Source organism: Apis cerana, linkage group LG9 (genome assembly GCF_029169275.1).
Source record: "Apis cerana isolate GH-2021 linkage group LG9, AcerK_1.0, whole genome shotgun sequence".
NCBI classification, from domain to species: Eukaryota; Metazoa; Arthropoda; class Insecta; order Hymenoptera; family Apidae; genus Apis; species Apis cerana.
In genome coordinates, this window is record NC_083860.1 from 9,493,664 (window position 1) to 9,521,503 (window position 27,840).

At 41.1% G+C, this 27,840-nt stretch overlaps 2 protein-coding genes across 4 annotated transcripts; one reads left to right on the forward strand and one right to left on the reverse strand.

Moving 5' to 3' along the window:
* Positions 1 to 11,054: 11,054 nt before the first annotated feature.
* LOC108003433 (titin homolog) lies at positions 11,055 to 26,291 on the forward strand. 3 transcript variants are annotated; one of them, XM_062079454.1, is made up of 11 exons: positions 11,055 to 11,397; positions 13,845 to 14,111; positions 17,736 to 18,494; positions 18,565 to 19,439; positions 19,530 to 19,949; positions 20,620 to 20,945; positions 21,557 to 21,990; positions 22,477 to 22,649; positions 22,728 to 22,959; positions 23,060 to 23,350; positions 23,447 to 26,291. In XM_062079454.1, the coding sequence occupies exons 1-11, from the start codon at positions 11,319 to 11,321 to the stop codon at positions 23,824 to 23,826; spliced, it is 4,236 nt and encodes a 1,411-aa protein (XP_061935438.1). In that variant the 5' UTR covers positions 11,055 to 11,318; the 3' UTR covers positions 23,827 to 26,291. The 3 variants fall into 3 exon arrangements, with proteins under 3 accessions (XP_061935438.1, XP_061935439.1, XP_061935440.1); XM_062079455.1 differs by having other exon boundaries at positions 23,156 to 23,350; XM_062079456.1 differs by lacking the exons at positions 11,055 to 11,397; positions 13,845 to 14,111 and adding an exon at positions 16,405 to 16,541.
* LOC107992842 (uncharacterized) lies at positions 26,243 to 27,682 on the reverse strand. The gene is made up of 4 exons (XM_062079460.1): positions 27,546 to 27,682; positions 27,199 to 27,452; positions 27,011 to 27,127; positions 26,243 to 26,952 (listed from the first exon to the last, which is right to left on the reverse strand). The coding sequence occupies exons 1-4, from the start codon at positions 27,619 to 27,621 to the stop codon at positions 26,692 to 26,694; spliced, it is 708 nt and encodes a 235-aa protein (XP_061935444.1). The 5' UTR covers positions 27,622 to 27,682; the 3' UTR covers positions 26,243 to 26,691.
* Between the last annotated feature and the right edge of the window lie 158 nt (positions 27,683 to 27,840).

Here is a 27,840-nt window from a genome sequence, read left to right on the forward strand (position 1 = left end):
CAATTCGATGCTCTTACCAATTATCTTTCGGTTAAACCGCGGTAAATACCACCTAGCCTCGCATCTATCATCTATCATCCGTCTATCCGATGACAGGCCCGCACAACCAACCCCTCCCCATCCCTCTCTTCCCATCCCACGTCTTTCGCTCCCGTGGCGTAGTGGCACGACTATCAACAATCAACACCCTCGAGAGCAGCGCGGTGGCGCTGGCGAGAGGGAGCGAAGAAGAAGAAGAAAGGGGTGAGAGACGGGGAGGGAGAGAGAGCGAGCGAGGCGGAGAGAGAGAGGGCGAGGAGGAGGAGGAGGAGGAGGAGAGGAGAACGGTTTTCTCCTCCTCCACCCCGCGCGGAGCACGCGATGCTGACGGTGGATACGGTGGAAAAATGTGTGTGCCGGGCTATTCCGGCAGCTCGTGGGAGAGCTCGTTCGATTCTCAGTGTCTGGAAATAATTAGAGGCCGAGGTGGCCCGGGTGTTGCCACGGCAACCGCCAATCAGAGGGCAAAGAAAAATTTTTCCTTTTATATCGCGCATTTTTCTCTGCTCGCCCCGCGGAAAGGGGCTCGCGGCAGAGTGCGCGGGGTGGCTCGCTCGCTGCGGATCACTGCCGAGGGGGTTGCCAAGCCGCTCCGTCGTCATCCCCCACGGAAGATAATGTATGCAAAGACACGTTGAAACGCGTGGATATATCCTCGCGTCCGTGTACCGAACCGTGCACGTATACGTGCACGCATCGGTGAGCGTGGCAGGCGCGAAACACCCACGAATCTCGATTGCACCTTACACCCCGCGCGCTCTTGTCTTCGCGCTACGCTCCGAGACCTCGCCGATGCAACCTCGATGCAGCAGTCTCGTCCCGGCTTCCAACACAGTTCCTGCGAATTTTCTCCGCCGACGGACACGACCTCCCGCCTTTCTTCCTTGCCTTCCCTTCCTGTCGCCCTCCTCTTATCGTCCATTGTCGTCGCAGCGCGAGAAAAAACAGGCGAAAATTCGATGCCAAAGATTCCAGGGAGGAGAGGATCGGAACGATTGGAAGGATCCGATTCCCTCGATACTCTTCCGGTTTCCAGGTGAAACGAAGGGCAAACGAACGGGAAGGTTATTACAAGAAAATGCATTTAGGGCGTGATTCGCTCGGCGAGAAAGATAGAACGACGATCGACTCGTTCTACTTTTTTCTCTATAGTTGTCTTTCGGCCTCGTAGCTTGTTGAACATTTCCAACGAAATCTCGCTCAATTACCAGATAACTAGAGACAGAGGTACGAGTGAATAAAGGAAAGGTTTGATATCGCAATACGACTTGATGACTTGTGTATATATATATATATATATATATATCCTCGTGGCGACAAACAGCCATCCCATTAGAAACGGGAGCGAGATGTTGTTTGTTATTTCGTTTGCCACGATGACTCCGTACGAAAACATTCTCTTTGATGTAGGGCCGCGTCTCGTGGCATCGGCTTTTTCAATTAATGCAAAAAGGAGTGTCTTAGGCTGACACCCCATGGAACACTTCACCTCGCTTTCAAAAATGGCGTGCGTGTGCCAGAAGAGACATGTTTCCTATTCAAACCGCGCCTTGTCGCCTTCCTATGATCGCGGACAAGACGAAGGCAATACGAAAATTGCGCACTTTTTGGGCCAATTGATGTTTCACGCCCTTCCAGCTCCAATGCTGTTATTCATCTCTCTACAAATCGTGCAATTTATCGTTCGATAATAGATATAACACAAACATTGAAGAAACCTGACAACGACTTATAATAATTATAATAATTATTCCTTTATCTTTTTGCAACTTTGCAGGAAATATCGATTTTAATCCGATATAACGCTTATTAAAAATATTATAAATTCGTAGAATCGTTTGATCGATAATTTGTTCCAGATAATTTGTTTTTCTTTCTTTCTATACCGCAAACACATCAAAAAACTCAAATCGGATTAAATTTCTTGCACGATCGAATCCTTACTAAATCCTAAGTGCAAAATATGGTACCTTGAAACCTAGGGGTTGAGAATGATGGAAAAAACGTCCTTGCGCGTGTCGGGTTCGATGATCGCAATGGAGGCGGTATTCGAAGGAAAATAATAAATGTGGACACGCATTGACAAAAAGAGGTTTTCGTTCCGTACCGAAACGAAGTGTGGGTGTCACGAACCAGTCACGGACACACCGGTGAATGGTTCTTATTTTGGTTTGGTTTGACAGTGAGCTCCTTTGTTTTCGGCTAAAACTGAAAGCCGTACCTGTTTTAATTAACTTATTCAAACGATATCGCGCCGGATATGTAATGTCACCGAGCGCGGACATTCAGAGAGACGTCTAAAAAGACCTCTTCGGATACATGGCAGGTCGCACGACCATCCCGAAACTTCGAAACTATTGGAACCGGTACGAAATACCACCGACACCTTCTATTGGCTCCATAGTTGGACCCATACTTCGGAGCTGATTATGGCTCGAATATCGATACGAGACGAAGTTTCGATTTAATTTCAAAATTTCATTCTCGCCTTCGCATACGATCGCATTTGTCGATTTATAACTCCTCGTAATTCTTTTTAATCCTTCTAGTAAATTAAATATTGCTATTTTCGCAGATTGTTAAAAAGTATTGGTGTAAAAAAGTAGACGGGGTCGATCGAACTCTCGGAACCGAATCAAAAATGGCACGTATCGGGATCGAAAATGGAAAAAAAGAAGAATTCATCGAAGTTTCGGGTTTCCACCGGTCAAAATTTCTTCCGGTGGGCACGGTTTGCGCGGCAAACAGTACACCGTGGTAACACGACACGTATATCCCTTCTTGGCAAGCACGTGGGAAGAAACCGTCTCCTAAATACGCTCATAGAAACCGAGACATGAGCACCGATGAAAGGGGTGTGTTTCAAAACATGTCACCTTCAATATCGGCATTGGCCATCGATCCGATACTGGCTGGACGTGGAAGAGAGACCGGTGTTTCGTGCCTCGGATCCTTTCCACGCGATCTTTCTCCTCCATTTCTTCCTTCGATATCGAAAAGAAACGAATGCCATGGGATATGAGATCGATTCGTTGTCTTCTTGTCGAATTCAATCTCTTATTTGAAGCAATTCCTCTTGTTGTCTGTGTTTCCGGTTTTCGACGTTTAATCATCGGGTAAATTGATCAGGCGGGAATGGAAGAATGTGAAAGGGGTGAGATCGATTTTATTGGCTCTTCTAGGTTTACGATCGAATTCTCTGTTCTTTCTTTTTTTTCACGATGATTCGATCTTGCTGTTGTCGTCCTCTTTTCCGGTGTGGATTTCCGATTCCCTTCGATGTGATCTCAGATTTTCGATCGTGTTTCGTAGACGACAGGCTTCGAGTATTTTTCATCCATATCGTATTAAGTCGAAAGATTAAACAAGAAGCGGAACGATTCTTGTTTAAAAATTTAATTTCGTCCCGCCGATCTTTGACGTTTCATCGTTTCGCGTTTAGCAGAATTGGATTATCGTCTTTCGACTTTTGGTCCCTATTGTTTCGATTTCTGATATGTAAGCGATATAATTTACTATCAATTGCGATCTGATCGATTTCCACTTCGATTAACTGGACGCGATTAATTGAACGATGCAAATTTAATATACGCAAATTCATGCGTGGTGTGAACAGTGCGAATTAATTTATTTGATAATCGATCATATAAATTCGTTGCAAAATGCTCGAAAATTAACGCGTGCATATATCTATCTGTATGCGAGTCTAATCAGGTCGTTTTTTACTTGAATAAGAAATTTTATCTTCTAGAGATCATTACTATGCAAATCAAGCAGAAAAGGTGGATCATTTAATTTCTAAAAATTTTACGATTATACGAAGGGGAAAACTTGTTAAACTTATGATTAAAATGATCATATTTCGGAACTTTAAAATTTTTTATCTTTCTTCCGATGTATCGAGGCATTTTCGTAGAGTTGCATAAGGACATAAAAAAAAAAGGAGATATAAAAAAAAATGTAACCTCGAAATCTTTATACGTTCTACCGTTAAAATTTATAAAATTTACAAAAGATCGAGTTGATCAGTTCGACGTGCAAATGATCGTTCATCGCGAGAGAAATCTTGAAAATGACGTACGAGTAAACATGATTATACGACGACAAATGTAAAAAGGCATCAGATTCGTCATTTGAAGCGCGTATCTACTTTCACGTATTACAATACAATGTCGCGAAACAAAAAAAGAAAACCATCCAAAGCAACAAACGTGTCTCCAAGGAAGCTCGCATTCCCAATTCACTTTGCCTCGTGTTGAATTAATGATGACTGAGTACATGACTCGGATTTTCATTACTCTCAATCTACACTTACACTTAAAACATTCGCCCGTGAACGCGTATATCATCTTTCTACGAGGCGACCAAACTTCTTCCCCAACTTAATCGTAGATATCATTCGACAACGTTTATTCATTTTATCACAGAACGTCGACTATTAAAAAAAATACCCAATTTGCAAGATTGAAATGACGAGCGAGGAGAGAAGAAGAAATCGTAATTCGACTCGACATATATATATATATACACATATATAAATCGTTCGTCAAAATTCGCGAGTCGACGTCAGAGCGAATTAATATTTTCGATCCGCCCTCACGATGGTCCTTGTCGCGAAAAAACCCTCGTGCACAGAGACACGCACACACGCGAGCGTGCATCACCGGAGGCGGTAACAGGCGACTGCACACATAATGCGTTCCATCGACACACGTGTGTGCGGAGGAGCGCGCGGACGCGTTCAGCCGCGAGTAGAAGAAGGCGCGAGCGCGCCAAGAATTATGTGCGCGAATCTCGAGTGTGGGCGAGAGCCAGGCCCCCTCTGTCTCTGCCGCTTTTAAACAGTAAATACATTTTAGCGGTGTAGCGGGTAATGTGTAATATTTTTAATTGGATCTCTCCGTCTCTGTTCCACGCACGCAGCAGGAACCTCTGAACGCGCCTCGCGCTGCGCTACGGTTCCGCGCCTCCTCCTCTTCCTCCTCCTCCACCCCTTCGGCTGCTTCTTCCTGCGGCAAGAAAACTCCGCTCCAAACTCTCCCTCTCTCTCTCTCTTTCTCTCTTCCTTTCCACTCCCCTCCGTTCCCGAGAACCTCCCTCGCGCTCACGTCGCTCACGGAACTTGTAATTATTTTCTCGTACCTTGTGGATTGTCGCGCTGTAAAATTTCTTCTCGACCGCCGATTTCTCTCTCTCTCTCTCTTTCTCTCTCTCTTTCTGGTGTGAGCGGGTTGCCCCTATGTCGGTATGCGCGAGAGAGAGCGTCGTATCTGACGTCCACACGCGGCACACGCGTGTGCCCTACGCGGCCTTCGTTTTCCACCCTCTGTAACCACCTACCCTCCTCCTCCTCCTCCTCCTCCTCTTCCTCCACCTCCGCGCATTATATCCTGGCGGCTTTGGCAGCCGCGTAGCCTCCAGCTGGCATTAGACCCCGCAGAAAAGAACATTGAGGAATTAGTGACAGTGGCGGACGGCCGATTCTCTCGGCCGAGGGGGGTGGCGCGGGGGTGGCATTGCGGCCTGAAAATTGAAAAGCAAAATGGCGCTTAAAGGCTAGAATCGAGGCTCCCCGCGAGCCGACGATACGGTGCTAATGGCCTTCCTGTGGTCTCGATCTCGTCCTGACGGGTCCAAGAAGAATCCTGACGCCCGCGAGCTCTTCTTTCTCCATCGTCTTTCTCATTGTATCGCCGTTTCGCGTCTGACTATCGTAATTGCCGCCACGGTTTCTCGTCTATTTGCAGCGAGCTCAAATGGGCTCTATGGAAATGATTATCGACGATAGAAACTCGGAGTCTTTTTTCAGAGCGGAGGAGGACCTGGCCGAGGGTATTCGCGAGCGGGATCTTGGAATAGGCGATCGCTCTTAATGGAGCGAGCTTCCATTTTCTGACCACGGCGTCTAAACGCGTTTCTACGTTAAATTTATTTCTCGCGAAGAACGAATTCCGTTTCACGATTCCACGATCTATCTTCTCGTTAATTCCGCGTTATTCTCATCGTTCGATCAACGATCGATGTCGATCGGTGTATCGTTAAGTTTCCAAATAAAGTCGTGCACACGTTCGAACCATCCATCTCGTGATTATCGAATGAAAATCAAACGTTGTTCGTCAAACAAAAGGGCGTAGATAGAAATCTCGATTGTCACTCACGTGAGAAACGAACATCTGTTACCAGGTGCACGTGGATTTCGGATAAACATCTCAACCGGATGACGAAGAATTGCGTTATTATATCGGAACTGTGAAAACTGTCATCGCCGATAATCATCGATTCACGCCGTTGTTGAAACTGTGAAGACACGTGAGGAATGAGTTTGCTAAACAGTATTTTTCACGCGTAAAATGCAAAGTTTACTTTTTTACTTGTGAACGTACAATGACGAATATTTTATGAAAAACGTTTGAACGTTTCTCGTTTTAAAATTAATAATTAACACTCGATCGAACTGCATCGAAAAGTAACTCAATCAAAATTTATTATTTGAAGAAGTTTTTTAGAAAGAAATCAGATACTTTTGGCACCAAAATTTTTTTGGGAAATAAAGTATATCGTTCTGATTTCTAAATCGCCTAGTTATAAATTTTAAATCGTCTAGATATAAATTTATGTAATATGATTACTGTTAAATATAAATTTATACAATACTTATTACTTTATTTTCCAAAAAAAGTTTGATGTTAAAAATATCATGACCATTTTTCAAAAAATCAAATAACAAATTTTGATTGAGTTACTCTTAATCCAGTTCGATTATGTATAATGATTATGATATAAATTTATGTAATACAATTACTATCAGACTTTTTACAATTACTATTGGATAAATTTATACAATATCACTTTAAATAGAGGCATCAAGGAATGAAATAAAATTCGAGAGATAGCAGTCACGGAAGTTGCTTGCCGTCGCAATGGCGCATTTCTTCTGCACTTTTAAAACCTTTCGTTAAACACTTACGAGAAATATTTTTAATACTTTCATTGATACAGACAATCATTCCGTATTTCATCGTACAATAACGATACACAGAATATAACCGTTAACTTCTGCAACAATATTATTGTAAATAATATTGTCACAATTCTGCATTTAAAGCAATGAATAAATTTTTCTAATTAACGTAACCTATTATCTATTTTCTAATCCTCTAATCAATTCCTCGGAATAATCGTCATATAATCGTCGAAACATTGTAATTCGTCGATCAACAATTTATAAAACTTGTGATAAATTTATTTCTTCGTCGTGAGAAGTGTAAAAATGATAATAACCATTTAGAACGATCGTTGCGCAACTATAACGCATGCACGCAAATCGAAACCCGAATTGAAAAGATTCACGTACCTTAAAAAAAGCGTTGTTTGCGTGGCGCAAAAGGGGCGACGTTCTCCAAACGAGGTGTAAGATCGGAATCGTTGGAAATCGTGAATCGCGGCCGCTTCCACTTCATCAACACCCGATTATCTCGTCTTTCAAACGAGAAACGAGTCGTCGTCGGGGGGTTAGGTTGCAATCGGCCATTGCCGAGAAAGATTGCAGTCGGTCGGGACGTCACTCTCCTTTTGTGCCTTTCTGCTTTCTCTCAATCGGCGCATAGGTCCACCATTTTGAACGGTTGGCGGACGTTGGCCCAATTTTTAGGGGTTGGTCTTTTGTAAACCGGCCGGCCAGCCCCGAGCAACCCTCCTGCTGCGACATTTATTTAACAAGGTAACGACATTACGGTGTTAGGTCAGATTAGGGGATCCCCCGGCGCGAGTTCGAGGGTTTAACGACCAATAGAATTTATTGTTACGGGTAATGTACGTGATTTTTCGGTTGTTACGTTTTCCCATGATGGCTACGGGATCGATTTTCTCTACCTTCCAACCCGATTCCAGTTCCATTGTGTGCCTTTTTTCTCTTTCTTTTTTTTTTTTTTTTGTTCAAGTATCGAGCTACGATTTAGAAGAAATCGTAATGATGCTTTTGTCGCAATGTTTCAATCTCTCTCGGGAAGAACTCTGAAAAAAAAATTTCGGTTAGAAAAAGGATTTAAATCGTACGATTTTTTCTGCCATATCGTTGTTCCATCGTTACGTAATATTACGACACAATGAGATATTATTCACAAGAATAATTTAATTTTGAGACATCGTTGTTATCCGAGTAGCGAGAAGAAAATATCGCATCGAACAAATATTTTTCGGTTATGATATGCGTTTCATCAGCCATTTTGTTCGTTTGGCCCAGCAAAATCGAGGGAAGACAAACGCCTCGTTCGAACGACGGTATCACGGGGTGGTTGTCAATTAAACATTCGTTTTATAGTGTCATCCGTTGATTGTTCTACCTACATCCTCCAACGTTGATTAATAGTACGATTCATCGGGGAACACCGAGAAAGAATAATAAAAGGAGCGCCATTAGCTCGCGCTCGGCCACCACCAACCCACCTCTAACGATTTATTTAGCCCGGGAAAAAGTGAAAAGTCGGTACCGACTCTATATAATACGCGAGAGTCGTGATTAGAGTTAACGAGGATTTTTACAGAACAAAAAACGCACGGACCAAACGAACGCAGAACTGAGACGAAAATATGGAAAAAAGGGGGAGTTGGGGAGGGAGGGAAGGAAGGAAAAAGGACGCGAAGTTTCTCAGTTGAAATCAGAGAGGAAGAGGGGATGACGAAAAAGGGCAAAGAGAGAAGAAAAAATAAAATGTTCTCGAGTCGAATAAGTATTTCGCGCAGCGTCGGTGTAGGATATCATTATCATTTAATTTTCGCGTTCGACGAAACGGCTTTCGAATCCTGGCGTCGTTAACGTTAACACCGTGATTCGGTGGTCTTCGTTGTTTTCTATAGAGCGTGAAATTTAAATGTCCCAATCGATGCCCGATCATTATTTTCGTTGTTGCTGGAAACGCGACAACGTCTCTCGCGTAACTGGTACCGCGGAGAAAATGGGGAAAGATATTGAAAATACCGGTCTTCCATCGAATCAATGTATGTCTGATACGTTTTCTCGAGTCAATTTTATTTGAAGCGAACTATGTTTCGAGAAAAATCATCCTTACGATTCTTCTTTATTGTATAGGCGAATAAGAATGGTTACAGTTGATTGAAATGTAACGATTTATCGTTTGAGACTAAAGATTAAAGTCAAATGGAATCAACAATGAATGATAAAAGTATCGATATCTTTTTTAAAACAGAATATTTTTTAAAACAGAAATTTTTATTCATTTTTAAATAGATTATCTTCTGTAGCGTTTTCTTTTGTCTTTAATGATTTTTAATGTGTTTAAGTGAATTGTGTTTTAACGAAAAAATTTTTTGTTTTATTAATGACTGATTCTTGTTTCAAATTGTATGATTTTTATTTGTTATTAATCGACGAAATTCAAATATCTTACTGATATCTCAATTATAAAATTATTAAAAATTTTTATTTATTATTACAGCGAATTTATTAGTGATACTTTCTATTGCTAATTCTTATAAATTTTATTGTTCAGAATTTTGCCTTTATAGTATAAAATTTTAATGCATATTTTATGTCTTATTATTAAATCTATATTGTTTAAAATTAAAAAAAAACTCTCGTTATAAATTTAATTCATAAATTAAAATATGAATATATAATTCCTATTGAATATTTAATTTAATTTAATAAATATAATTTATAATATTGAATTTCGCGATATTAATATGCGCCTATTCTTTCCACATTTTTCTGCTTTCGTAATTATTTTACTTTTTAAAGTTTGTATGTATTTGCATAATAATATTAAAAAATATTTAAATACTTCTCATAACGAAGTCAAAATATAATATCGCATATTGCATAAATAAATAGTTAAACGTCTTAAATATGTAAAAATTGAATATTCATTGAATGAACGTGATTAAAGTTTAATGTGATTTATAAAATTTGTGCATTTGTTAATGAAATAATTTACTAGACCGTCGTTAGTAATATACGGTAAAAGAGAAGAATTTTCGAGATATTTAAGCATACGTTGGCGCCATCTCTACTGTGAATAGTTAAATATAACGATTTGATTATGTGCAATTTTCTAATTTATATAACAAGTAATATAAATATTAATGCACTATTGATAGAAAAAAAAAACATATTTCTATAATTATGATGTTTTTTTTTTTTATTTTATTTAGAGAATATACCTATTGTCTAGGGGAAACTTCCTCATTATAAACCGCCGACAAAGAAGAAACCTGTTATTCTCTAGAAGTTTAGTATTGGTTATATTGGCGCTACGATCGTTCTTATTAATTTTTAGATGATAATTAATAAAATATAAATATCGAATATTTAAAAATTAATATAGATTTCAACCCATAATTCCATTCATTTCTAAAAATAAGTTCCATCCATTTCTTAATAGCAATTGATTGCATTTATAATGTCGATGCAATGATACATTATTCATTCATTTATATAGAATATATTTATATTCAATCTTTGATTTTTAATAATATCTATCACGTAAAAACGCTAAAAAAAATAAGCTCTTTTGTTTAACACGAGCAAACCATTCAAATCCAAATATGAGCTTTACCTGTTTTTCATAGAATTCATTTCTAGGATTCTAAAATATCATAATGTAATAACGTGGCAATCCATTGATCATAAAAAAAAAAAAACTTAAATTTCATTAAAAAAAAAAAAAAATGAAAGCAAATAAAAACGACAAAAATAAGTCAAAGTGGCACTCGCAAGCGAGTCATCTTCATCTCATCGTTCCATTCCCCAGACCGCACATAGAAGCGATGCGTTCCACTCCAATTCTCTTTGACGCGAATCAACCTAGAATATTGGAGAAAAAAAAGAGGGGTGAAAAAAAGAAAAGAAAAAAAAAGATCAGAACTCGTGCATTCTGGATCGAGATATATATTTCCCGCGCGGCGATGCCAACAAGAACGGCATCGGTGTTTTTCGGTTAATCGATAAGACAGTTGCCGCTGGCTGTAACTCGTTTCCTTATCATTGGCCTAGTTCGAGGTCAGGCTACCGAGGGCGCTGCACGCTTCGTGCTCGCTCCTCCTTCCACCGCCTACGTTCAAGTCGGATTGAACATTGACTGTCGTCGGACAGGCCTCGTCGGCGGAGCGAAAGTTTCGCGTGCACGCGTCTCGTCGTTGCGAGTAAAATGACGTTTATCGGTCCACGCGGCTATTCCGTTGATCGTCCGTGGCCCAGGCACGTCCACGTTTGACGTGTTATGTGAACCTCCTGCACCTGGAAATCGGCTGTTCGTGCTAGCATGAGTATTTCTCAGGAAAGCGCAGCCACGATCGTGTGCAAGGAGATCTTCGACGGAGTCTCGCATCCGTCAGACGAAGGTACGTGGAAAAACCACGAATTTAAAATCACCGATCACCGTATGCCAGCCTCCTCCAATCCTGTCCTTCCATCTTTGGTGTCACGATCGATCTAGCACGGGGTGGTTTTCTTCGCGACTGTCATCCACACTTCCGGCTCCCTCTCTCTCTCTTTCTCTCTCTCTCTCTCTCTCTTTTTCTTTCTTCTTCCCTCTTAATCCTTCGAAACAAGGGTGATTGATTTGGCAATCGGGTACGCGATTTCTATCGCCCTGCCGCGTTTCTTCACCCTTTCTCCGCTTTCTCTGAAGTATCGATGAATCACGCTGCGAAACAATTAATTGACCAAAGGTTAAATAATCTACATCGAGTATTCGATTATAATATTCAACGATACGTTACGTAAAAAAGAAAGCATGAATATATGTCATAATTGCTTGTAATTCAGAGGAACGGGATATGGGTTCTTTGTCCCAGTAGTATTGTTTCGTTGGATTTAATTTATAATAACCGATAGGACCACTTTTGTACATTTAATCTCCTTGCACGAATTTCGAAACGACAATTAATTATTTTTTTGTTTAGAAAGACGATTAAAAGAGAACAAAAATTAAAATATTTGAAAAATTCGAATATTACATTGGAAAGTGGTCAATTGGTAAATTCATTTAAAGGGAGGAAGAATCGGATAAAAATTGTTAAATAAATAAAGGAACAAGGGATTAATAAAATGTAAAAAGTCATGGATAAAATGACAAAGAGTTGAATAATTTCGGAGGTGAGTTTTTCTTGTTTATTTACACCCTGCTCGGACGGGAACACTGAGCCCGTACCCTAGCGTGGCGAGGAAAATCAATAGAATCCGCAGTGCGGCGAAAGTTTTGTCATAAGCCTCGAGGACCTCCCACCTTGGTATCCGTGCCATTGGCCAGTTTCCATGGGTGAAAATGCATCGAGTGGGCCAAAAACGAGGGCAGAATCCGTCCTACCGCTTCATTTCGCGCGATCGTCCACAAAACGGGCCAAACTCTTGCGCGTAACCACTGTGGTGGTTACGAAATTTTAGCCACCGCAAGGAAGACAGATGTGGCGGTTTCCCCCGTACCCGGAGCCACCTGTCAAAGACTTCCATGATGGAATTTTAAATCGGTCCTCTTTGCAGCGCTGTCGTCGCGATTTCAGTTTCCTAAGAAAGTGCAAACCTTTCAACATCCTTGATTGAAAGCACAAACGACTCTTTATTCGCCGACTTTGCCGTTAATCGTATGTTTGATCTTAGATATCGGTACTTGTTATGGTCGATGCATTATTTCGGTCGTTCTTTTCATGTTTATTTCGGAATTAATTTTCGTGCGAGAAAGAGAAAAATAAAAGGGTCGCGTAAGATACTCGATGATAATGAAAAACGGAGAAATTCCTTGGAAAAAAAAACCGAGTATTCGTCATAAATGAAACCAATTTTCGTCGGAAAGTGTTGTTGTTTTTAATTCAATACGAGTATAAATTATTTATAAGAGAAATTCGATGGGATGCCGCAAACGAGATATTTAATTAAACGGAATGGTGAAATTAACTTTGTAATGGATTCGTTTTTTTTTTTTCATCTTTAAGCGTATTTTTGTGATTCTTGTACAGCGATATAGCGATATGTATAGTATCATAGATATTTTATTGCAAATCTTCACTTTATCTTACTTTATCTGTAAATATGAAATTAATTTAAACACAATTCTAATTAGCATCAATTAAAAAAAAATTTATTTAGATAAATATAACGAATGTGAAACTCTGTAAGAAACATTATCACTAATTGAGTCGAAATTTGATATGCGAATCTCTTCAACATTAACTTTCGTTCGTTGATGAATGATTTCAGAAAATTAATTTTCTTAAACCTGAACAAGATTACTATAGAATTTACGATACACGAATATTTTTCGACGTCCCTCTTTCTCTACAAAAACAATTCCGCGTATCGCCACGTGTACTTCCACCTGGTCTACAATCGATGAACCTTGTGTTGCGTTATCTTTTTATATACAATGACTCGGGGAACCTTGAAATTACTTGTTCCACTTGATTATTAATACTTTCTTTATTACTTATCGACGAGTATATTTATAACTTATCTGATAGATAGATTATAAATTCTAATCTTCGACGAGATATATATAAATAAAGAAAACTTCATCGATTTTTATCTTGCGAACGATAATTAAACAATCCAAAGAAATACGAACAATTTCTTTGTTCTCTCTCTCCCCATCGAATCCTTGACCTTGTTTCTCGTTTCATAAAAAAAAAAAAAAAGAAAAGAGAAAGAAAAAGAGAAATAACATATGCGCGCATTCGCACATGGCGAACGCTTGTTGTTTCCAGTTAAATTAATACCTATACATGCCGAAACGAAAGCTCACGGTCCACCGGCCTGCTTGTAATCAGCTAATGGAGCACGTGTGCTTTTTCAGAGGTACTCGAATATGCGAGGCGCTTGGGAATCGACCCGGATACAGAACCACACCTCCTGAGTTTGGCTCGGGAGGGCCTGATGGCGGCCCTCCCCAAGGGCTGGCTACCATGCTTCCACGAAACGAGCGGTGCTTGGTACTATTATCAAGCTTCCACCGGAACCACCACATGGCAACATCCCCTGGACGCCGTGTACAAGGAGATGGTCGAGCAGGCCAGAGCTGCGAGCAACGCCAAGCCTGTTAACGCCAGGCAGATCAGCGTCGGTACGGATTGCCTCGTCATTACGGCTGAATGGAAAATATAGGATTAACCCTTTGCACTTGGACTGATATCATATTGGCTGCACTTTGCGCTTAATAGAGACAAAGACTGATTAACCGATGCATCATCCATTTCTTTTTTTATTGCTGCACCGTTGTTAGTTTAGATTGGAGGTAGAACGCGTATATTATGGTACAATCGCACATTTGAAAGGCTCGTAAGTAAATAAAATGATTCTTCTTCAATTTCAATTCAATTAGATTCGCCAAAGTAATTCAGATATAGAAATTGTTGCGATAATGGTACCGCGAATATTACGTTACGAATGCTTAAACATGCTCGAATATTTTTTATTATTTAAAAAAAGAAAAGAAAAAGGAAAAAGAATCAATAAAGATTATCTCTATCAATTTATGAGCTTTTCGTTTGTGATTTGCGATCTGTTCTATCCGATCGACGTTACTCGTAGAACGCGTCGAATTGAGAAGACTGATTACGAATAAAACACGATGTGTAATATTTTTTTATCAACCGACCGAATGTTTCCTACTCTGACGAAAGTAGGTTACTTCATCGAACAACGTATATTCGCGTTTTGTACATGTATGTAGATCATGGTGTATAAATAAAGCATTATATTCGTATCATGGAATCATAATCGCATGATTCTTTTTTTTTTTTTTTCTTTGCATCTCGTGCCATCAAACGTTGTCGTGCAAAGGGTTAAACCTCGCACCCGAAAAGAAAAGATTTATCGTAATTGTTCTCTTATCACTTTGCTCGACATTCATTTCCACGTTCGTTTCTCGATACCGAAATTGACGATTCCACGCTTCGCCGAGCATTCTCTTTTCAAAAAATCTGAGTTTCGTTCGATAACAATGTTTCGATAACAATTCGTCCACATCTATCTCTTTTCTAATTCGAGCGAATTATCGAATTCCAGTAGTAAACAAGATAAGATATCAGCGGTATCTGTTTAAAAATCAAAGATTCCTAATTTTTACTACGATGAAAATTGGACGAGTGCCCGTGAGCCTCGCTAGATGGCGCGCTTTTCGTCTGTTCTCTGTTGCTCCATTGCCAAAATTTAACTGATTCGCGTCAAAATTAAATAGCATACATATATATTCACACACACACATGCACATATATATATATGTATGTTTAAGTCGGTTCGACTTTTGGGATTTCAAAGGAATTTTGGCTTTTCGTCAAATTTTTTCAACGAAACTTCATCTATATAATCTTTCAATTTTTGTCGCTTCACTCTTTCCCTTTTCTTTCTCTTCCTTTTTTTCAAATCTCGAGCAGTTTTCATCGTATCTGACCGCACGATATATTCAGACGGATTCATACCAATTACGTAAAGTGGGAATATTCTCTTGCGCTTGACCTTGAAGCTTGACTTCGTACAATTACAAACCGCTTCGTTTTCTTTTCCAATGACCGCAGATCGCCGGCAACGAAATAGCCTCCACTTATTGGCTCGGTATTTTTACGTAACGCAGCGTATAGTTCATAGCCACACGGAGCCAGTCTCGCGAGTTTTATGTAACCTTTCGCGATTCGCGTAGCGCGATACAATCGGTACACCGTACCGAATTCGTTTCGTTTGTTAATTATTTACGAACACGTGTATCGATTGCGGTAAAGTTGTTAATCTTATCGCGGCTCTCCCTCGCGTCCTCGCTTTTATGTAACAAACATCGATAATCGTTTCTTTTTTCTTTTTCTTTTTCTTTTTCGTTTTCGTTTTCGGCTTCTTTTTCTTCTTCTTCTTCTTCTTTTTCGAAAAATACGGTACAGTAAATTAAATTGCTCCTCGTCCGTCAGAGTTCATCGCGAAAAGGGTATCTTATTGAGGTTAAGCGGGCTGACTGTTAAAAAACGAAACGATTGTTTTCGTAGAAAGTGAAACGGATCCAGTGACTCGGGCGAAGTAAAGTTCAAACTGCGATCGGGACTCGAGGACAATAAACTTGTATCGCGCGGATTTGTCGCGCGATTTCTTCGGGTTTTCGGCGATGGCCGCGCTCCTCTGCCTCTGCGAGAAGAGAGAACCCTTCAAACTCTTTCCTCGCAGTGCACGATACATTCGTTAAGGCGCTACTCACGTGTCGGTGCACTCGATCGTGAAAGTACGTAATAGTTGCTTGAACGTAGATCCGTCCAATTATCGCGTTCTCGTCCATCGAACGCGGATCGTTGTGTCGCGTCGGTGTTCTACGCCACGCTCTTCGCCACGGTTCTACGCCATCCAAAGCTGGTGACACAATCTCAAAGGGGTACACGATCAACCGCCGTTCACGCGAATTTATTGGCTTTCTCGTTTACGAGCTCCAATTTCGATACACTCGTCGTCCTTCTGACAACGAGGCAACAACGACGATTCGATATGAGCTTCGGACCACGATTCCACGATGCGCATGGTAAACGTTTGCCGAAATAATATCCTTTTCTTCTTCTTCTTCTTTCCCCCCTCCCCCCCTTTATTTTAAATATTGTCTCATCGAATTGTGTGAAGTATCGATTATCATTAGTCAGAGATCGAAAGTAGTGTTTAAAGCCGTGTCAACATGCTGTGGTTTTTGCGGTCTAGACCTGAGAACTGTGGACGCGTAAAAAGTCAATATTTGTCGATAGTTCCGTCTTTTTAATATATATTCTCTCGTTTTTGCACCGGATAAAGAGGAAGATTAAAGGCGAAGGTTGGGGTTTTTTTTTTTTTTAAATTTCCACCCCATCGTAGATTTCTCTGAAGCGGTGGTGAATGAAATAACATCCTCCCTCTCGCTCTGTAAATGGAAACGAAACTCGCGATGGATTATTTTGTAAATACGATTTTGAAATTTTTCTTTCTTTTTTTAGAACGACAACTATGTTAAAAAGATTTTGAATAGTTGCAAAAATATTTATTTGGTCCGTTTCTCTCGGAATTGTAGTGATAAATACTATCATGAATATGCATGAATTTGTTCGCTATCTATTTTGTCTTGTTTTTCAATGCAAACCTCACTGACCGAAACGAAATAACATATTTAGTCCATAAAATCTTACAAATCTAATTGATACGTAAAATCCGATACTCTTTATCGTTTGCTTGCAAAATACTTATTTTCTCTTTCTTCTTTTGTTTTCATTATTTCTTTTTTCCTTTTTTCTTTCTTTCTTTTTTTCTTTTTTTTTTTTTTGATAAGTGAAAGGGAGCTCGAAAAAATGCATGACATTTTATACGCGACAACTCTACTCCTCGCTGTTACATAATAATCGCCTCTGCACTCTTCTCGGCTTTTAGGCATATTTTCTTATCCATTTCATCGCTGTTCCTCTTATCCCTGTGCCGAGTGTAAAAAAAGAGGAGGGAAAAGAGTGGAAAACAGTCGTTGACTCGCTCGCGAGGGAACGTTGACACTGTCGCCTCTTTTCACTCGAGAGGGTCATCGTGAGCGGGGAAATGTTTGCGCGCGTTTCTCTGATCCTTGGAACGACGACTATCGACTCGTGCCTGCCTCTTCTTCCAAGCTTCTCCTCTCTCTCTCTCTCTGTTTCTCTCTCTCACTGTTCTCTCGCAACGAAACAACTTCACCAAGTTACACAAACTTTGCTTTCCCTCTGATCGACAGAAGAGGACTCGAAGACAACGGCCAAGGAGCTCGAGTCCAACGAAGAAGCAACTCTGCCCAAGGAAACGTCTTCGTCCGCCAAGGAATCCGGCAAGCAATCCGCCAAGAACAATCCGCCACCTACCAGAATTCCCACGAAGCTGGCGCCGTTGAAAAAATTGGACAAGATCGACGGTGCGAGGAAGAAGGATGGCGGGAGCCAGGAGAAACAACAATCGAAACGGGAGGACAATCCGTTGGCGACTAACAGGGCAGGCAGGGATTACACGAATCTCAAATTCCAAGATCCGAGATTCTACGAGTGTCCCAAGCTCCTGGAGACGATCGCATCGACCACGACCACCAACACAACCACGTCCAGCAGCCCAAAGCAGGAGATAGACCTGAAAGAGGTGCTCAAGAGATCGGAATCCCTGAGCCCGAGGCACGAGAAAGATTGGGAGCAATTGTCGAGCAGGTTTAGCTCCGAGGAGAATATCATAGACATCGATAAACTTAGCATCAACACGTTGGCCAGGTCGGAGAAGTCCGACAAGTTCGACAAGGAGAAGCATCCGAGCCAATTCGGCCAACAGAAGGAATTGACTCTGAGCGGTGGGGGGACTATGTTCCTGAAGAGCAACAGGAGCAGAGAGACCACGCCTATCCACGAGACCGGTAAACTCGACGAGTTCCGTGCCTTGTCGATCCCGGACGAGACCAACAAAGACAGCGGGGACAAGTTGAAGTCGATTCTAAGGGAGAAACAATCCGAAGACGGTAAGTTGAATTCTGAATGTCGTTGTTTCGTTATTTTCGCGTCGAATTTTAACAATTGCTTCTCGATCAGACGACAGACCGGTGGACGAGGAAAGGAAAAGCGTACGTTTCGACATAGAGAAGGAAGTGGATATCAAGTACACTTACTCCAGGTCTGAATACGAGTCGGAATCCGAATCTGACGAGCAAGAGGTGCTGGCCATGCTCTCGAATCGAGACACCGAGTGGAGTCCCTCGACGCAGAAAAGCAGCCAAAGATTCATGGAAGAGAGCAAGGAAGATCCCGAGGACAAGATCGATGGATGCGTCAGGAGGAGTTTATCGTCGGAGAAGATCGAGGCGTCGAAGACGCAAAATGGGAAGATCGTGGGCAAGAGGTTCGTCGTCAGAAACGTGCCCGAGAACGAACTAGTTCGTAAAAAGTTGGCTCCTCAGAACGCTTCTGAGAAGGAACACCGTATGCAAATGACCAGAGACAGTTTGTCCGGAGAGAGTTTGTCGAGGGAAAGCAGTTTGGACTACACGTTCACCAATAAATTCAACAAAATCAAAAACATCGATCTGGTTTCGAAGAGCGAGACCGATTACAGCGACTCTGAACTACGGCGGAAGAATAAATTGAAAGTGGAGTTGCCCCGCAACGAGCAGACCGACGACGACGAGGAGACTTCAGATTTTTCTAAGATTAACCAAGAGACTCACGATATCTCGCGAAAGGAAGCCAACGAAGCGACGAGACAAGATCAGAGCAAGAAGTTGGAGGAAACGAAAGCGAAATTGAGTCAAGAGCACGAGAAGGACATCGAGGCGTTGAGGAAAGAGTACAAGGACAAGTTGGAACAAATGAAGAAAGAATTGGAGGAGAATTTTGCGGAGCAGAAGAAGCAAATAGAGAAGAATCTGAGCGACAAGCTGGAGGATATGAGGCGAAAGATGGTCGAGAAGGTACTATTCCACGTCTTATTACGATTTTAATCTTATTATATATGATGTATATTTTTCATATGTTTTTATCAATTTTTATCATTCGTTAAGGAGGAACGAGAAATTCAAAAATTAATCGCCGAAATGGACGAGGCCAAGTTGGAGAATCTGAGAAAGGTAAAGGCCGAATTGGAGGTTTGCTACGAGAAGGAGAGGCAGGAGATCTTGGCGAATTTGAAGACTGAACTCGACGAGAGGAAGGGAGAATTGTTGGAGCTGCGGAACCAGGAGATGGGAAAATTGGAGAACGAACACGAACGCGACTTGGACGAGGAGAAACTCGCGAAACTTAGCGAGATTAAATTGAGCAAGCAACACCAGGCGAGGATCAAAACAATGAAGAAGGAATTGGATAAAGAGTTTGACGAGTTGCGCAAACAATTACGGGCACAGCAGAGGGAAAATATCACGAAAATTACGGAGGAACACGAGAGTCGTCTTGTCGAAATCCTACGCGATTTTAGAGTCAATGTAAGTACCTGACGGTGTCTATTATTATAAGTAGTTGGCTAGCTGTATTATATCATCGATGCATAACAGAGTAATCTTTCTATTTTTTCCGAAGATCTTCTAGTTTCCTCGTCGAATAAGAATCATCAATTTATTTTTATACCGTTTTTTAGAAATATTGTGTTATCCGCACGATGCGAGCTATTGGCGTTATGCAACGATTAGTTAACTCGTTAAACGTTATTTTTTTTCTGCGAACGCAATAAAGCTATTCGCTTATCGGTTTCTTTTACAATTAGATATAAATAGATGTGCGATATAATTCGACGCGTTCGGCCCAATAATTGTACGACACCGTCCAGTCTAAAGCGCCTTATGGGATATCATTAAGACGAATCCTTCTACGATATTATTGTATTCGAAGGATTATTCATTTTAAGTTGATTGTATTCAGAAGATTATACTCGAAGAAATAAAGTGACAGTGTACCTTATCGCAAATAAGCACTCTTATATATACTTTGACCTAGACACACGCATCGCATGCTGCTTATTTATTTTAACAACGTTTCGATGAAAAAGAGAAAAAAACGAAACGAAATTTCAGCAGAATGACGAAGATGAAGATTTAGGAGGGAAGATACAACGCATTTCCGCGGGGGCACGGGAATAAAAATAAGATGGTGTTTCAGGAGGATCGCACGCGGAAGATGTACAAGCAGTGTTTGGAAGAGATTCGCGCGGATTTCTCGCGCGACGCGGAGAAAGAGGCTAAGAAACAGACGGGTCGCGCTATTCACCAAGAAAGCATCGAGTTCGAGAAGATGAGGTGCGAGAAGCGATTGCTCCAAGACAAGTACATGGCGTTGAAGGAGAAATACATGAAATTGAAGAAGGAGGTACGTTCGGCTATCGAGAGGAGGAGTAAGAGAAAGGAGGGATACACGACCGCCTCGGAGACGGAGAGGTCGACGTCGACGAGGACGAGGACAGACAGGACCGAGTCGTCGGATCAAAAGTGAGTTTAACGAGTAAACGCGTCATTTCGCTAGCTTTCATTCCGGTCAACCGTTTGCTTTTCCAATAATAGTTGCAGCAAACATTCGGCATTTCATTGCAATATTTTAGGATGTCGCGCCATTGTAGCGGCGTCATACAAGAGGAGGGCGCGTGAAATCAGAGAAACGAATTGAATCGCAAAGGGTTGACATGTTGGATCGCGCTCTGAACCACTTGTACGTGCCATGACTTTAACAAAATCAGTCGGAAGCACGGTTTTTATCTACGTGTTACGATATTTGTATTTGGATCGAGTGTTCACTGTACTAGTTGATTAAGTTATTGCACATCCATCCTCCTCGTCACCAATTCCAGTACCTTCATGGTTAAACGTGACGCTTATTTCTTATCTTATCGCGTGCACATACATACGCAATAATTTTTATATATACACGTTCGATCGTCGGATTTGTCCAAGAAGAGAATATCTGTACTCGGTAACGATAAACGACTATTATCCGTCGATATTCGCCCGAATCTTGATTCACTGGTGTAAACTGTGAAGGTACTCCCTCATGTTCATGCGATTCGTCCTAATGTCTGGCTATAGGCCTTAAATCGTGCTCGCAGTATCCCATTACGAAACACGCACTCGAGCTCGGCGACGACGAACACTAAACCGCCCGAGACTCAGACGACGACGAACGAGCAGTCGGAAGAATTGCACGATCCGAACGAACAGAACGTTCAGAAGGCGAACTCGGGGTTTCAGAAGAGCGCAGCTACGTCCAACGCGAAAAATGTGAGATTCCATTCCGACGAAACGAGCATCGCCAGCGAGACGAACGCGAACATAACAACCGGCAAGAAGAACTTCGCCAAGAAACCGACAATCCAATCCAAACCGAGTTCAACCACTGGCAATAATATTAACAACAATAACAACAATCTTGAAAATCCAGTCGAAAATATAAGAAAACAGTTGGAGAAGCTCGAGGATCTCGGTGATCAATTGCCAAGCAACGAAACGGCCTACACATTGCGATATCCTTTCCAAGACAAAGGTAACTTTCTCTACAGATGGCTTCTTAGTTGCCGAAGTAATCAGAAATATCCGTGTTCCAGAAGCAGTAAAAAAAAAAAAAAAAAAAAAAGAGATTTTACCTCCGTAGAACAGATTCTTTCACGTTACAAATTATATCGATTACAGCTTAATCGCTTTAATTCTAAAGAGCTTTAAAGAGCTTCTTTATATTCATCGTTTTTATTCGTCCTCGTTATTTATTTCTTTCCCCAGGCATCTATACACTCTACTTTAACTAGCTGGCTTGCACTCCCCTACTCACCCTACTCGTAAGTGCACCGTCATATTTTTTATTTTCCTTCGTCCTCTCGCATAGTTGTTTTTAATTTTCTTCCTCCTCCTCTTCTTCTTCTTTTCTTTCTTTCTTTTTGATTATCCCTTTTTTCGCACGCTCGCTTTCATTAGCGTAGCTCTCGTGTCCGAGCTCATCGGGTGACACCGGAAAGGATTCTGCTCGATTTTCTAGCACCGGCGAACGCCTCTTCGGAGCTGGAGTTCTTCCGGCACCGAATTCACGTCGAAAGGGATTCAGTGAAGAGAGCACGGGAGGCGCTTCGACATCAGGAGAACGTGTTCCAAGGGAGGCAGAGGGCTTGGAAGCAGCGTAGCGTCAAAGCGACCCTCGAACAATTGCTTCAGGTATAATTTACTCTCTTTCGTCGAGTTCTATCCAATCTCTTTTTTACGAATCTTTTCGTTCGCTCTTTCAATTTTTAGGAAGAGCGCGAACTTTCCGACATGGAGGTGAATTTGCATCGAACCAAGAGCCTTTTGGGCGAAAAGGTGATCCATCTGAGGCATTTAGAGCAATCTTTGGAGAGGGTGGTTAACGCGAAGACAAACGAGAACGACGCGAACGCGACGAAAAACGAGGAATTGACGTTGAGCGATATGTCGAGCGTGAGCAGCGGTATCAGTTCAACCGATCTAGGAACTGACACGTTCGTAGGTGAGCCCCCTCCAAGTAAACGACTCTCTTTCTATTCTGCTCTCAATTATTTCTCGATTATATATCCTCTCTCTGTTTTGTTGCTTCATTTTCTTTCAAGTTCATTTCTTCGAGACTTCGAAATCCCGCCTTTCGTTGATTTATTTCCACTCAAGAATTTATTTTCCATCTCGTGGTCTTGATCCTTCGTACTCAGACAAACCGGATCACTACCAGGAGTCGACGGAAATCATCGCAAGTCTGGAAAACCTAAACTCGGAAATACGTGAGATATGGGGCGTGCTGAATAAACGTCAGGACACGAACATACCACCGCCCCCAACTTTGATGTATTCGTATTTGCGATGGCTGCGTTTCCATCATCTTGCCGCCGAATCGAATAATATACAAGGTGAACAGAAATCCGAGTAATCTTCTTATCGTCCGACCAATAACAAATGAATAAAGAAGAGAAAAGACCCCGTCTCTAACTCGGCCTACTTTCCAGGAACATTCGGTACTCCAAACATTCAGTCGAACATCCTATCTCAGTTGACGGTGACTCAACCACCGACACCCACCACGCAAAACATTATCGCCCAGTACGGTCCTAACAGCGGTTTCACCACCAGCGTGTGTACAGTTGAGAAGCATTCCTCGAATCTGATGGAGAGAACGTGGAATCTAAGGGATTGGCTGAGACAAGCTTGCGTCGAGGGCACGGATCAGTCCAGGTCGAACGACTCTATAAAAAGCAGCCCGCAATCCATCGAAAAATTTGGTTCCAAACGACAATCGTTAGGAGATTCCAGTACCCGTTTCGTCGACGTAGACTCCATGTATCTACACGTGTTTCTAAACCAATTCAAGAAGACGTGTTTTCGTTAGTTGCATTTAATTATATTTACTCCATCCCGATCTCTCGATACGATCGATCATCGATCATCGATCGATCGATCGATCGAGAACGGAATAGTCGTTTGGAAGTGAGAGTTTCGATCGAGAGATTCGCGATACCTAGCTTGTATGCCGAATGTGCGACGTGCTCAGTTTAAGAACCTCCCCTTAGCTTGTTCCTATCGAGCTCAAATTCGTTTTATCGCCGAATCTGCGACAAACGCAATTGGGCGCAGATTTAGTCGTGATGCGTCAACATGGAAGGTCATGGTCTTGGAGCCCCGATCGAAACGGACGCGAGCTTCGAGATCACGAGCAACTTTCGCAATTTTCAAAAACGCTCGTCGGCGTTTCTTACGATTTTATCCAAATTGGGTGGCAGCCAACTGGACAATTATTATTTCGTGCCAGGAATTTTGACCCGCTGCTCTTTTAACGATAATTGCAACGTTATAGCGGATGATCATGTATAAAAATACGGAACACTTTCATAATGGGAATACGAACGGATCTCATCGTGCAAATTACTCGCGAATCGTTGAGGAAACGAATCGAACGTGTGTGTGTGTGTATGAGAGAGAGAGAGAGAGAGAGAGAGAGAGAGAGAGAGAGAGAGAGAGAGAGAGAGAAACAGGCCAAGTTCTCTATTGTAAATAAGAATTTTTCTCGATAGCCGTATCGCTCGATACAAATCCAATCTGGTTCCTTTCTCCCCGACAGCCTGTTGAACCTTTATATATATTTTCGAGATCGATTTTTCCGTGAATGTAACAATGTATAATATGCGTACCACCTATATATATATATATCATATACATCTATTTACTAGTAAATATACATGTAACATTTGGGATTGTTTCACGCGAATTAGATTGGAAATCGCGTTTGAGACGGATGTGTGATAAAATCTTGGACGCGTGGATCTTCGACGTACGAGAAGTGTACGATTCAAATTTTACTTTTTATCACGATCGTAAAATGTGATATATCTGAAATCAAAAATTGTGAACGGAAAGACTTAGCTTTTGTATCGAGTTAATTGTAACGTTGTACACGTTGGTTGTAAGTCGCGTATGATAGCGTAACGGCAACAAACAAGGCAATTCATAGACAACTCGAGCTAGCTTTTCTTTCTCGGCCACTTCTTCGAATGCCTCGAATTTGTACGCGCGCGCCTCTCCGTGTTGCGTTTAACGCGGTGTGTGTCTCTCGAATGCCAAACTTTCGTAATTATCGAGATACTTTCTAGAAATCGAATCACCGACACAGGTATATCTCTACCGTAAAGGAAAAGTAGGAAATGTTTCTGAATCGATCGATCGATCGATCAGAAATGGCTAATTAATTACCCCATCGATATTTATTATTATTCATTTTAGAGAAACGTTTCAATCGACGTTTGACATTCCGGATATCGTATAACTCGCAATAATTCTGATCTCATTAGATGTATAGCGTAGAGAGCGTTTAATATAATCTCCACGTTGAGGAACGTGACAGAGTGAACCGTAAAGTCTGACGTGTCTCCGCAACGTAGAATATTGTCCCGGTAATTTCGCGCGAAATCTTGTTTCAACTCTTACTCGAGAATGGTTCCTTCTTTCCTATTATACGATCTCTTTGTACATCATCGACATTTTCATTCGTTCAACTTAGCGATCAATCCTATGATATTAATCGACGTTCGTATATCCGTGAGAACACGGATCGAAACACGGACTATATATATATATATACGTATAGTTGATTTTATATCCATTAAAGTTAATGATGATCGATAGAAGATTCGAGTCGATATTCGAAATTGTAGGAGTCATTTTAAAATCGTTCGACTTACTCGAAGGTTTCGAAGCGTAGAGATTTTTCATTAGCACCGTCCTTAAAAAATCGTATAAATAAACCTTCCTCTTCCTCCATATGGAAAATATGTATCGACGTTTATTGCTTCGGATGTTGGTGAATCGTTAACAAGTTACGTCCAATGATTCTGCGATTGTTTTTGGTGCTTCGTTCACAGTGCAATTGTTTAAACTTTGCAATCGTGGAAATAATTCGTTTTATAACTCGATCGCGCAGTTTTGTTACTGGATATTATTATATTTTTCGCACAATGCGTTTTATAAAGGTGTCGATCATTTTTTTTTTTTTTCCTTATTGAAATCCTCGCTAAATATCAACGAGGCAACGCGTTTAAATCGTATTAAAAATGCGATTACATTTCAAAGGAAACGCTTCTATTTCACAAATGATATTATCGAAAGCATTTCCTTGTGCAACGTACAAGAGACAAACGTTGTTTGTAAAAATCGAAAGATTTGAAGCAATAGTAATTTTATTTGATGTAATGGAGCGCGAGCGCGGCCGTCCTGGAGATGGCTGGAGATACGAAAAAGGGTATATTGCCAAATTTAATTCACGAGGAGTTTATTTAAAATAAATGGTGCATATTCCAGAAAGGAAAATGGTAGTTCACTGCTTTTTTTCTTTTTCATTCGTCGATTCGCAGAATATAGCAGAAATGCAGTGTTCGGTAAATTAATTTTGGTATACCTTGTACATTCTGTAATATAGTATATATTTGTATGGACGCAAATATATATGCTGTGCAAACCAATTCTTTGATTCCTAGCAATTCCATTATACACAGTTACTCGCGCATAGAGTTTCAATTATAAATAATATCTTCCATATAGATTTTTATATATATATAGATATGCATATATATGAAATTCCAAGCGTTCAGTTTCGTGCAAAGTATTCGAAAAATTTCTTCGAGCCAATCCTCATTTCTTCCCGAACCAAGTTCGTAGCAAATAAAGTTAAATAAACTACTACAGGCCGATTCAATAGCTACCGCTAGAAAAATAAACTGCAATCTGTATGCGTGTTTTCGCATTCGTCGCTGTTTTCTTCGAACTCGTCTTTATTCGGTAGCCAAGAAGTCATTCGATGCCATTTATCTTGACTTTTGTTCTTTAAAGAATATTGCGCCGCCTTGATAACAGGTGAAATTTTGCATACGAGCAATCTGATGCACGATGAATCGTCGCCATCCAATTTATCGATCAGCCGACTCGCTAGATTCTCGTCTCGAGCTTGTTCCAATAAATTCTGAATCTGCAAAGAAAATTGCATCTCTCAATTTTCGATCTTTGCCTCAGGACTAATGACTCACTTTCTCGTTCTTGCTCTCCGTAATTAGTCTCGCTGGATCCCAAGACGAAGCGTCACTCTCATCTTCCAAACTTCTACCAGAATTCTCTTTCGGCTTCAAATTGAACAACGAGCTTATCTGCATCTCATATTGTATTCTCAATTATTCGATATTAAGATTGAGACGAATACGTACGAATACGATAGTACCATTTGTGCGAGGAATATGACACTGTTCACAGCAATCGCTGTAACTTTCTGCGAATCCAATCCAAAGAGACGAAAGAAAGCAGACATGAGGGTGGAAGGGCCAAAACTTGCCTTATTCTTCGCATCTTCGTTCTCACCTCGTTTCTCCTTTTGCTTACTGCCCAAGCTATTCGCTACCAAGTCGGCAATGTCCTTTGCAGTTTCCAGATAATTCGACGCGTACTCGAAACCCGTTTTTATCTTGTCGAGCACACCTGCAACAGATTTTTACAAATATTAGAAAATATTATCGTTCGATCGATCGTTCGTGAGTTGGTGTCAGATCAATATTCATTTTCACTACCGACCATCGTCCTGTTGAGGTGAACTGGACCCAAAGATCACCATAGTCGAGATGTAAAAGAATACGCACAGAAAATTCATCGTTACGCGACCAAAGTTTTTCGAACACTAGAGAAATTATACTCGAACATCCGGTTATAACGGATGTTAATTACTCGTTTCCACATTGTTGAATCGCGACGTTCCTGTTCCTCGTTGGTCCCGTGGTCGGCCAACATCGAGATTCTTCTCGCTTTGTCAACCAAGCACGAGAATAGAAATCTCAAGACAACTCTTAGGACTAATATATTTCTTGGACTA

Bases quoted from the DNA above. Each gene is read 5' to 3' on its own strand.
- LOC108003433 (XM_062079454.1), top strand. From the start codon at position 11,319: ATGAGTATTTCTCAGGAAAGCGCAGCCACGATCGTGTGCAAGGAGATC. The intron at 14,112-17,735 runs GTACGGATTGCC...TCTGATCGACAG, and splicing joins CGCCAGGCAGATCAGCGTCG to AAGAGGACTCGAAGACAACG. The intron at 20,946-21,556 runs GTGAGTTTAACG...TCGTGCTCGCAG, and splicing joins ACCGAGTCGTCGGATCAAAA to TATCCCATTACGAAACACGC.
- LOC107992842 (XM_062079460.1), bottom strand. From the start codon at position 27,621: ATGAATTTTCTGTGCGTATTCTTTTACATCTCGACTATGGTGATCTTT. The intron at 27,453-27,545 runs GTCGGTAGTGAA...AATCTGTTGCAG, and splicing joins TTCACCTCAACAGGACGATG to GTGTGCTCGACAAGATAAAA. The intron at 26,953-27,010 runs GTGAGTCATTAG...TTTTCTTTGCAG, and splicing joins CGGAGAGCAAGAACGAGAAA to ATTCAGAATTTATTGGAACA.